The sequence below is a fragment of the Lagopus leucura genome, unplaced genomic scaffold, assembly GCF_019238085.1.
Source record: "Lagopus leucura isolate 7727_CA_CO unplaced genomic scaffold, USGS_WTPT01 Super-Scaffold_702, whole genome shotgun sequence".
In the NCBI taxonomy this organism is placed as follows: Eukaryota; Metazoa; Chordata; class Aves; order Galliformes; family Phasianidae; genus Lagopus; species Lagopus leucura.
Window position 1 is genome coordinate 11,897,405 of NW_024962254.1, and position 12,417 is coordinate 11,909,821.

At 41.1% G+C, this 12,417-nt stretch overlaps 1 protein-coding gene across 3 annotated transcripts in view; it reads right to left on the bottom strand.

Moving 5' to 3' along the window:
- The window catches only part of PDGFD (platelet derived growth factor D), a 134,056-nt gene that overhangs the window by 48,127 nt on the left and 73,512 nt on the right, over window positions 1-12,417 (bottom strand). Inside the window, exons 2-4 of one of the 3 annotated variants that reach the window (XM_042862602.1) lie at window positions 7,154-7,358; window positions 3,071-3,251; window positions 2,394-2,435 (exon numbers count right to left, since the gene is read on the bottom strand). In XM_042862602.1, coding sequence (XP_042718536.1) covers window positions 2,394-2,435; window positions 3,071-3,251; window positions 7,154-7,358 — 428 coding nt within the window. The remainder of the gene's footprint in view (window positions 1-2,393; window positions 2,436-3,070; window positions 3,252-7,153; window positions 7,359-12,417) is intronic. The other 2 variants (XM_042862605.1, XM_042862604.1) reach the window with 2 other exon arrangements.

Below are 12,417 nucleotides of genomic sequence, written 5' to 3' on the forward strand. Positions count from 1 at the left end.
AAACTTGGGATAAGTGGTTGGACACAAGAAGCTCACTAGTAAGCTCCTCGAGTTGCTATGCTGTAGCTTCCACCCCCAAGGAGTCAAATGGCTTCATTGGGAAGGAGTGGATTAGGCATTAGGAAAAGCTTCTTCCTCAGAGGGAGGTGGGCATGGAACAGGCTTCCCAGGGCAGCGGTCATGGCACTGAGCTGCCAGAGGTCAAGAACTGTTTGGATAACTCTCTCAGAGTTATTCAGGGTTTGAATTTTGAGTGGTTCTGTGTGGAGTGAAGATTTGGACTCAATGACACTGGTGAGTCTCTCTAACCCAGAATATTCTGTGATTCAAAGAACACCAGCAGCATGTTGGATCTCCCCCCTTCCCTCCGAAACCATCCTCCCCACTCCTCCTCCAGAATTCTCATTCCTTCAGAGCCAGAGAGGAGAGGGCAGAGGCAGAGATGGGTAGAGGACATGGAGAGAGATGGTGTAAGAGGAAAACACAAGGGAACCAGCCTTAGCAAGCAAAAACTGCTGAATGCTGTTTTTAGATGCTCAGTTGTTTTTTTTGTTTGTTTGTTTTTTCACAGTTGAGCTCCCTTGCCTACTGCCCCTTATCTTATATTTGGGCATCTAATCACTCCCATATATCCATACGGCTTTTGAGTTTCTCCTGTTAAAGATCATGCTTGCATTTCTTCAGTCCAATTTTCCAGAGCTATTTTGAATTCTAATCCCAGCACCCTGAGTGACTGAGCCTCTTCATCTCACAAGGGATGCTTCTGTTGCATGCCTTGTTTTACAAGGGCAAATGTGATCTTCATGGATATGAGTGTAATTTATGCCTCCTATAAAAAATAATCCCTTTTTGTTTCTCTAAATGGTAGTGAAATGTGAAGTTAATGCAGAAACACGAGTAAGTGAAGATAATGAAGGATGTATTTGCTAAGCTTGGTGGAACATCATTTGTGCCTCATGCAGAGTGCTGAACTAAGTAAAAACTTGATCTGCATCAAATGAAGTGAACTTAACTGACTTTCTTGAAGATGCATAAATGAGAACGCCAGGAAGCAATGCTGCAGTGTTGTCTGGCTGCATGGATAGTGGGACATATGAATCCAACCATTCTGGCACCAAGAAGATGCAGCTGATCAGTAAACTCAAGTGAACACTCCAAATTGCTTGGTTCTTTTTTTTTTTTTTAATTTTCAGTTGGATTCAGGTACACAGATAAAACAACTGCCGTGCAGATCTAAACTCCACATATAACAAACAAATAAAACAAAACAAAAAAAAAAGGAGGTAAAGATTTGGACATATCTTGTGCACACTTTTCCAAGAAAGCTCCCAGAAATAGCTTTGTCAAGGAGAAGTTACAAGGGATAGAAAAAAAACAGCATAAAGATCTTTCATTTTGTCTGATATGAAATGCCATATGTTTTTGCATGCTTCGTTAATGCTCCCTTCTTTGCCGCCTACAAATGCACAATGAGTTCAACCTTCAGGGGTCAGCAGTGCTCAGCATATCTATGTGAACCGAGCTTGGAGAGTCTGCGGGGACTGTCGGATAAGGGAGGAATGGGCTGAATATTAATTCTGCAGGTTTAGGTTGGACAGTTTAGAATCTGAAAGCCAGCTAGGTAAATATCATCCCCCATCTTGCTGAGACATACAAACGTTGCTAACCACCCAGACAGCTCTGTTTTGAGAAGAAAAAAAAACAAACTTCATTCAGAGGGTGCACTTGTACCGTATTCTTGTGTATCGATTTGCTAGAGTATAAAATTCTCTATTTACTCATAGTTTTGAAATTAGAGTAGTTTTTTGGGGCTTTCCAGTGCACAGCATCCTGTGTTTCGAGCGATAACATTCATTGTTGGAAAGCTTAATGCTATCAGACTAGCTATACGTGGTATGGAATCAAGGTTGCTAAATGCATCAGTTTTGATTGCTGTACTGAAATACAAGCAGGGTAAAGTCTGCTTCACTGTCTATTTTTTATGCCCAGTGGTCTTTCATACCAGGGTTCTGCCTAAATTTAAGTCTGTGAAGATTACCTTCAAATTAGAGTAAAGTAGAGCTCAGGATTTAGATCTACAAATCTGGCTGCAAATGCCCTACTCCACTAGAAGCCTACCAATTTGGATGCAAGGGAGCACAATCTTTGCAGCTTTACAATGCCTTAACAATGCGCTGTTTATGGACGCTGTTCAGCATACATAGGCATACATGCATGCAAAGCTGAGAGGTTGAAGTGAAATGACTCAGTGGATTTCTTCTGTTACAGCATGAACATTACTGCTACTTTAAGCTTTCTTATTCGTGTTAAAAACAGTGGACTGAATAAAGAAGAGTAAGAATTGGAAAGGATATGAAAATATAATGATGACAGTATAATAAATTACTGCTTACCATTTCCTGAGTGTTTGCAAAATCTGCCTCTTTTGAGCTACACTGTACCAAAAGCATTATAATATTAATCAGGACAATACAAGGAATACACGTTTCTATCAAAAATGACTTAAGGTAATACACATTCCTGCTCTCTAAAGGCAAAAACTAAATAAACATGACTTTTTTCAACCGACTGAAACTGTACAAGATACACTGGTAATGCATGTTTATACATGGTTAAAAATACAGCCTGAGCCTTAGCAGCCTGTGTCTTGCATCTACAGTTTTATCAAATGTAAAATAAACTGCTCTGTATCTAACTCCACATCACAGCAATAACCCCTGAAGTTATTTTTATTTGGCCTCAAATGAACATAAAAAAAGAATTTTTAGAGCAGCCATTTCTTTCTGCAGCATCCATCAAGGCACTGGCAGTGCAGCCTCAGTGCAGAAAGTGTTAGTGCTTCTGAAACGTATTATTAGTGTAAACCTTGGCCTGGACTTGACTTTATTTTATATTTTATGACAGAATGTCAAAACTACTTTGAGATGCATTAATGTAGTCACTGGAATGAAAATACTTCTAGTCAATCAGTGTTTGATCTAATGCAGTTAGCTACACCACTCAGTCTTCAAGCTCTGACACTCTTACACTACAATCTGCCTTTCATCTATTACACGGAGAGGTGACTTACCACGAGGGAGTAACAAATCTTGAATCCTGGTTTAGCCACAAAATAGTCATCGGATTTGAAGGTTATCTTTATCTGATTTGTTCTTGATGTTATTCTTGGAGGTACTTCCTTGTGCCCACACCACCGTCCTCGTATAACTGTGCTGGTCTCTGATAAATCTTCCACTTCCACAAAGTCATACCTGGGAACCAATGCAAAGAATTAATTTTTCCTGACTCTGGTTCAGTTGGTGGCTGCAAACAGACAGGGGCAAAGCTGAAGATGAACTGACAACTGGCCCCCGTTCTCTGCTACAAAACACCAGGCTAAATGTTACACATGGTAGACACACTCGCTTAGCTCATAATATACTAAGCTGCAAGCAACTGCTTGAGTGCCCAGATGGCTACTTCTGGTACTGCTGGAGCATGACAGGCAGTATTTTCAGCCATGTTCTATTAGCGATGTGAGGCACTTAGACTTACACAGTAAACACACCGATTGCACTTCATGTGGTGGATAAATAATTTAGAGATCTGATAAGATATTATTTGAAGTAGGCTGCCCAAGCAAAGCAGCTGCAAGCACTTGTGCACTTGCTGGTGGTCCTGAACTCCCTGCAGCAGCATCCACTAGCTCATCTGCTGTGCTGGGGCAGAATCAGGAGATGCCAGACGAACAGGGAACAGGACATGCTGATGAAAGGTGATTGTTAGGATCTTCTTCGTAGGTGGTAAGATGCTCCCTGTTGTATCATTTGGAATGACATATCAGGCTTTACGGCAGAAAATGGGGACTACTCTGCTGTTTTCCTGAGCGCTGTCACCAGAAGAAGCATCATCTCTTGCCTGCACAAGGTCACACCTTGGCCAGGTACATCCCTGGTTGTTCTGAGCCTAAACTTGGCTTTGACAGGAGCAGGAAGCACCAAACCCCAGGGATGGGAGGGCATAGCAGTGGCATATGATACCACAGCCTGCTTGTTTGTGGGCTTGGGTCATCTACTGAGTTCATTTATTGAACTGGAGGTAAAAAAAACAAGTCAGAGAATAGAGTCCTGATTTAATTACATCTATGAAAAAAGCAGTCCTTGGATATCTGTGGAACTAGAAGTAAGGCTCCACACATTGCAGCCAGCAGGGGAGAGGTGATGACAAGGTGGGCAGGCTGAGTACAGGCAAGGAGATAAGGGGAGAGCTGCCATCCCCACAGCAATGCTAAGCATTAGAACATTGGAGGTCTCCACTCAGGAAAGGCTTTTATTGCCAGACCACGTGCTCCTTCCAAAGAGGGAGTTTAAGACTGTTAAATAACTCTTACATGAAGCATGCTGATGAAGAGCTCCCCATGCCTTGGGCCTGAGGACCAGGCGCTCCTCTGTCCCAGGTCACAGGAGATGAACAGCTCTGTCATAGGAGCCTTGCTTTCCTTTTTCTGCTGAGAACCCATGTGAAAAAATCCAAGTACACTGCAATTTGAGAATATCAGCCCTGCTGCTTTTACATCCACAACCCCCAAATTACACAGAACAGAAAATAACAGATTTGCTGTAACTGAACAACTACATCTGCCCAAACCCTGCTGAAACAAATGTTTTTTATGACATTAGAAAGTTATGTTCCAGACAGAAGTAAAGTGGTCTCTGGTTCTCTCCACTGTTGTTGAGCAGGGCCCGCTCTCCGGTGGGCATGGACATGGCAGGCCAGCACAGGTCCTTCACCACACATGTAAACTGTTCCCAGAGGTCTTCACAAAACACGTAGGTGTGACTCTGAAGGACACGGGTTAATGGACAACATTGGTGGTAGGTGGATGGTCAGACGAGATGATCTTAGAGGTCTTTTCCAACCTTAATGATTCTATGATTCCATGAACTGCTAGAAAAAAGTGGGGCAAATCCATGCAGTTCTGAGAAAGCACTTCTGTTTTCAACAGCAGAAGCTTTGCTGCAAAAAACATGGAAGTAGGTGCAATCTCAGTTGTTTCTATGCTTCTATCCAGAGCTTCAGAAGCTAGTGAACTTAATTGCTTTTCAGGATCATCTCTTATCAAGTGCCTGCAGAAATCTAAAAGCACTTCCAGAAAAATCTGCAAAGCCTTCAATATTTCCCCTCCTGCTGCAACAGCTCTGCAAAAATGTACCTTTTCACTCCGCAGCCTGAATGAATTTCAATCAGTTCAGCCTAATAGTATGCAAATTACAATAATTAGCATTAATGAAAAATGAAAAGAAAACACTAGGAACAAAGTCAAAAGCAAATACAAAAGGAAGCAGAGCCCCTGAATTACCCGTCCAATATGCACAGCATTAAGCAAATGCTTGTGTCTCAGTATTCGATTAAAAACATGCCATGCTGTCTCTCTACAGCAGCACAGGAAAGATTGTCAGGTACTAAAGCAGAAGAAAGCACTTGGTTTTCAAGCATTAACAAAAAAATTTAACTATGCACACAGTAAAAACAAGTGTGGAGCCATCAGAAGCTGTCTCCCTGGGAAATTCCTTGCTTTGGAAGCAAATAAAAGTTTTCCAGTAACTCCAGGGAAAGCTCTATTTCTGAAAAGAACGTGGTATTTCTCCAGCTTCTATAGACATATGGATTATAGGAGATCTTTGCTTTTCTCTGCATCTTAAATTAGCTGCTCTGGGAAAAGCAGCTGGACTGTCTTCCAAAAAGGTCAAAATCCAGAACACCGATAATGGCTTTACTTCCCCTCATTGTGCCACCACCTTTAATGGCTCTTGAAAGAAAATACTTCATCTTTCTTCATAGTAAATTAGCCCTCTGTTTCAAAGATGCAATGATTTAAGGTCAGCCACAGTTTATTCACTATGTAAATATTAACAAGCCACTTCTGTATGCATCAGACTCTCAATCTGGGAAAGCATTTGTGGTACTAGGAGGTAACTCATTACTTTGCTGCTGATCTCAGACCAGCAATACCAGAGCAGAGCAGAAGCTGCCAAGACAATAAACGTGCAAGGGGAAGAGAGCCAGTTTCAGTCTGCATTCCTTTATTGCTAAATGGAAAGCAAACCTGCAGAAATGATTTTCTCTACTGGTAATGCGCAAAATTAACAAAGCAAAAACACACACACACAAAAAAACACCCAGTAAAACCCTACAGAGGTACCAAGCCCTATACATGCAAATTAATTGCCAAAGAAGATAAGATAAGAAGGGGCTGGCTGTACAGAAATCCTAACAACTGAGTTCTCCACATAGATAAGGTGAAAATGACGGCATGATCAGGCAGAGAGCTAGAAGCTGAGACTTGAGCTTTTGATGTAAGCAGCATCACAGCAATCTGGTTTTTGGAGTGCATGGCAATCTTAAGCCTTCTGACAGATCAGATAGCTGAATAAAGGAAATAGAAACTAAAAAATTAAAACAGTATGTTATTTATAGTGTTTTAGTGAACACTGGCAAGATTCAGCTCTGAGCTCTGCTATCACAGAGCAGTTTATCCACCTGGGTTAATCAGTCAGATCAAGTGAGCTTATGGCCACTTTGGCTTAGAAGAGGAAATAGAAAGAACTGATATAGTAGAGTATCATCTATTAGATATACTTGTATGCAGAATATACTGATGTTTGCAGACCTATATTTTAAAGTTTTAAAAGAAAATATGCCAGTGAAGAATAACATTAAATATTAACAACATTGTGAAGAAAATCGCCATATTTTTCAGTGCATTTTTATCTGCCCCTCACACCATAATACCTACAAATAAACCTACTGAAAAAGATGTTTCTGTCTGGATGAAACATGACAGAGGTGACAAAGGACAAACACCCATTAATATAGTACCTGAGCTGCATGGCAGCTGGATTTGAGCATGTAAGTGTCTTGTGTATAGAATGTTACAGAAGAACCAAAACCTTGCACAAACTGCTTCAACTCTAGGATAGCTCAGTTTATGATAAACTCAAACACAGGTTGGAAGAGGCTCCTGGAAGCATGACCCTTGAAACAGGGTCATCACAGATCAAGTCAGGGTTGTGCAGGTTTTCGTTTGCAATCTCAAGGCAATGGTCATGCCATTAACCTAGGTCGTCCAAAGGAGCCCTTTGCCAACTTCCACATCAGAGGGCTTGCCACTCACCTGCAGATCTCATTTTCAGGCTCCTCCAGTCCAAACTGATGATCAAAAGCCAGCTGGATCCTGGTGCTCTCCGGGGAGTGCAGCCGCCACGTCAGCAGGAGGTTCCTGGGGTAACTGCTCGGGAAGCGAGGACTGTGGATGCAGCCATTCCCTGCCACACTGATGGTCTCTTCTTTTCGGTACAAGTCTGTGAGGTGATTGCTCTCTGTTAGTAGTCACAACTTGTAGAAATTAGTGTGTTGTTCCAGTTACAGGAAGGCAAAAAACACAACAGTTTATAAAACAGCACATATTATTTGCATTTAATATCTAAGACTTCTTAAGACTTTTTAAAGTCAAATCTAAGAGCATTCATTATTAAATGGAATTACATTGTGTAGTCCCTTAATTCAACCCCCATTAAACAATAAGAACAGTTCTCAACTGTATACATTCTTTATTTTATAAGTATATAATCACTTTTACAACAATACTGATTTCATAACTCAAGTCCCACCATTTGGATTTTAAAACAGAATTTAAAACTTTAATAGACATTGCAAACATGAGAACAATCAAGTGAGGCAGAATCAGTTAAAAAGGTAAGCATCACTGTTTCCCAAATCTGGTGCTGTGGGGGAGAGATGTTCTCTGAGAAAACCAACAAACACAACAAAAGAAGGATTCTAATTTGTTTACCAGACTTAAGTATTTCCTCCCAGAAGCATCAACACAAACAGCAACTCCATGCTTACACCAACAAAACTGAAATCAGAATCTCTCCCACCAACCGTATTCTTGAGTAACTTCTAGACTAATAGCCAAGCCATTACTTAATTACAATTCCAAAACTTTTGCCTGAGCAAGTACTCAATTGTTCCTAAAGTTTACATAAAGCCTAGGCTGCTGTAAATCCCTTGCTCCAAGGATAGCAGGAACTGCACCAAGTTCCACCTCCAGGTCACAGTGTCTCTCAACTGCACCATGCACTTGCACCACCCAGCCGTGATCAGTAGTAGGACTGGGCTCCCAGCACCGGCAATTGACAAACAGCTGGACTTGTGTGCATCGTCAATTTCAGTGTGGTGAAATTTCAAAGGTCAGATTGTTTCTAGGCAACGCACAATTTCCAGTCAAGATATTTGAAACTGAGCCTCCATGTGTGAAATAGTTATCTACACATCCCTTACCATTAGTGGAGATCTTGAGCTGGGCTCCCTCACAGCACAGCCAGTGGCACTTTCACTCTGGCAGGTCCTGACTCAGCCAACCACATGGAACAAATTTCAGCTAACTAGTAGAAACATGAACACTGTCTTGTATATGAACACCTAGCCTTGTGTCCCAACCTTAAACTGAACATCCACATTTCTAAACCTCTTTAAAGATAATAAATGTTTCTTAAGTACCTTTGGCAAACAAGAACCCAGAGAAAAGCTGCAAACTTCATGGTAAGTGAAATTACTTTTCAGGTTGCTTCTTGCTGGTTCCTGGCTGTAAATATCTCCCCACACAAAGCTGTAAGCAGAGTGGACGTGTGTCAACAGTTCACTGTACCCTTCCGACAGGGTAATAATTCTAGCTTTCAAACAACCCTCAACTTGGAAGATAAAAGTCTGAGTTTCCTGTAAAAATCTCCACAGATCTGTTTGTGACATCTATTTTTAAAATGCTTTCATTCAAGATTAAATGCTCTCAAATCCTAAGATACCCTTTCCAAGGAAATATGGCCTTGACTTCATAGCTCACAGAGCACGGAACTAGCAAGTCTTGTTCTGTTCTGTTTTGCTCTGTTTTGGCCAAGTAATTTTGCAGTGGAAAAGTGGAAATGCAGTGGAGATAAATACCACCCACAAATGGGTTTTGTTGTAGTTTTCGCCAGGAACATCTACACTCAAGTCTGCCTTTTATTTTATTTATGTATTTTTCTTGGGGAAAACAACAACAGCAAAACCCTCTCTGTTTTTAGCTCCCTAAATTTGGGATGAAACAAAATGTCCAGCCAACCCAACTTAGTTTCTTCTGAAATGCTGAGAACATCTGACTCTGAAAACACGCAGAAAACTCACCCAACAGTATTTAGCACAACTGCATAAAAAATGCCATGAAAAGGGATTAAAATGAAAACAGTTTTGATTAAATCATATTCTGCGCTTTTGAACAAAGCAACCATTCCCTAAGTCAGAGAAAAACAGGGCAGAATTCCTTCGATACCTGAACTTTGCTTTTCTTTCATGGGCAGTATATTCCTGCAATTTCCCGCTACCAACACCCACCTCACCTTGCAGTTCTGTGCGGTTCACACTTCTGATGGAAAGGTTCTCCTTCCCAGTCAGACCTAATACAAGTTTTTACCCTGGAGCTGTCAGCTGCTGAGATTAGGGTGCAAGGGACTTCACATGAGCACACAAATGTGCTTATATATACCTCAAACAAAAAACGTGTGCACATTACTCGGCACATCAGTAAAGAAAGTATGCTAACATTGTCCTTGTACCCCGAGCAGACATGTTCTCTTGCGGTTTTTTATTCAACTTAAACTCTGAATTCAATAGATTGGGGTGTTTTGCAGTACCTAGTTAGGAACAGGTGAACTGAGAAATAAAGCTGTACATGTTAAAAAATCAAAGCACACTGACTTATCTCTATCAGAGTAAATGCAGTAATTACAGATTGACTCAGTATAAGGGAAAGGCTGGAGGGAAGCCTGGGGAGAGGATTGTGAACAAAAGCATCGCAGTATGAAGATATGGATTTTCCATACTGAAAGAAACTCTGGCAGGCAACAAAGGACGTAAATACTGTTTCTATAATTCCTCACATGACATTGGAGCAGACTCTTCAAGAGCTTTTAAATAGTTTGATTCTTTCTTATTTCTGTCCTCATATGCTAAATTACAATCTGAAGTGGTGCAGCCAGGGCTGGAAGTACTATTTTCTAATACGATTTTCAGTGCAATTTTGCAGGGTTAAATGGTTTAGATTATACACAGGAGCACAGCCATCCCAAACTCAGTTTCTGAAGGTTGGCCACTCTAAAATCAAGTATCTGGGAAACAGCTTGAGGAGGTGTAAGCAACCTGTATATTTCTTGTAGCAACTGAGGCATATGACTAAAATAACAAGACCATTCCAAGCAGGCAAGTATTGTCATCATCGGGTACACTTGGGGGAACTAACGGAAAGCAGATACTGGCCACGGGCAAAGTCAGAAAAAAAAAAAAAGACAACAAAAAAACAACACTTGGTAAATATGGAGGCAAAGGAAAAGGCAATCCCTCTTCCAAAGCACTGAACTGTCCCATGCTGTGATGCAACACAATGCAGTATTATACAGTGTCCTGAATGCCACATAGTAACTGTATTCCATAATGCTTTATGGGACTAAATAAAAGATGACAGCGGGTGATACACTGCCTGTCACATTTACTAAAAAGCATATAAAATCATTTCACAATGAATAAAAGAAAGCGTTAAGTCATAATCCAAAGAAACAGAGGCCATTTAAGCAATGCACACCAGGGGCATACTCTAGATGGCAGGAGCTAGAAAGACATCTTTACACATGGGAAAAGGAGACTATTTCATAAGAAAGATGAGTGGGAAGGAAGCTAGGGAGACAGTGAGGCAATTCCCTGCTGAGGCTGAACTGACTGGAAAGCAACTTTATATTTCACTTTTCTGAACTCTGTTTTCTTCCCCCTATTCCTTGTCCAAATTTTAATTTTAAACTTATTGGTGTGTATGATAATCCAGCTGTCCAAGTTAAAAGAGCAGCTGTGTTTTCAGAAGTGCCAGGCTCCCTCCCCTTGCATGGAGATCAGTGAAATACAGGGTGATGTTCAGCCCAGTATGCAGGAAATTGGGCTTGTCTGAAGACCCTCCCCAGCGTGTGCACCCAGCACATCCTATGGTTTCTCCTCAGCATGGGCATGCTCTTCTAATGTCATGCTGCATGAGTAGCAAGACCTGGAAACCACAGTGCCTGCTGTAGATAACTGCATTTCCTATCAAGTTTTCACAATGTATCAACACATCCCTCTTAAACCTGCTCCCACTCAGGACATGTCTGCTACAGAAAGAGGTTCGCTTTTATTATCATCCTTCTACAATGAGCTCCTTCAGTTAAAATCTAAACAAACTTGAAATGCAAGTACTGCTTGCTAACAGCTAATCCGCCATCTGTTCTTGGATATTCACTGAGCAAAGAGGGTCTGTAGGTGTCAATTACTTCAGAGAAGAATTCAGAGAACAACCTGGTCTAAGGACCTAACCAGTAACATGAATATTTAATTCCACTTTTCTTACGTTTCTGGAGTTGTAACTTCCCTTGCTAAGGTGTTTTTCTGTATGTAAGTTTACTTCTGTCTTTCCCTTGTACTCACAGAAGTTGGCCCACATCAATAAACTCTTGACATGTTGGTAGAGACTGCAAGTATACCACACTGTGACATGTTTTACAACAAGAGTATACCCTCTTAAATCCCACGGAACATAACCTGATGAGCTCATCCTCTCTTACAGCTCAGAAGAAAGTTGCTGGAAACCATGTGAAGGTTCATTTCACCACTTGTAAAGCTATTTGTTTTATTTCAGGAAGGAACCTTGGGAGTTTGCATGTGGGAGTTTTCCAGATACAACTTTCCTCCCCCACCACTGCAGTCTTTGAAACAAATACAGCGGTCAATGGTTTGCCACCAGTTTTTAAATACATCAGATAACCTTCGGGGAGAATAATAGCTCTTCAGTTCCTTCAGTTGAAAATTAGCCTGATCTAAATAGCTGAATCTACTGAGTGAGAAGCAAAGAACAGTAAAACATTTTTGAATCCAGGCCACAAATCAGTTCATCCTGGGGACAAGCATGCCAAACAAGCTGTATTTATGGCAGACTGTTCAGATATTCATTGGCTTTTTTTCTTTTTTTTTTACTCCTCCATCTTCCTGCAATAAGGAGAAACTTTACTTGCTATCCACACAGTTCTGTGTAAATCAGAGAAAAAATGACTTCATGGTCAAAATAGTGTATTTCATAGCTGGTCACAGGTTGCTGCGGAGATACAAAACTGTAAGGTCATTTACCTAGTTAAAAATGATATTTAAACAATAAAGGAATCTTAGCTGGCGAAGACAACATTAGAAGTCCTCTTGGAATGAGGAAAATAGCATTTCATGGTAGCACTTGTCCTAGACATCTCTGTCTTTTAAGACAGAAGCTTCATGCACCTAGATCATTTCTGCTCCTACAGAGGGCCATCCCTGGGGGAATGCAGAATGGGCCTGGAC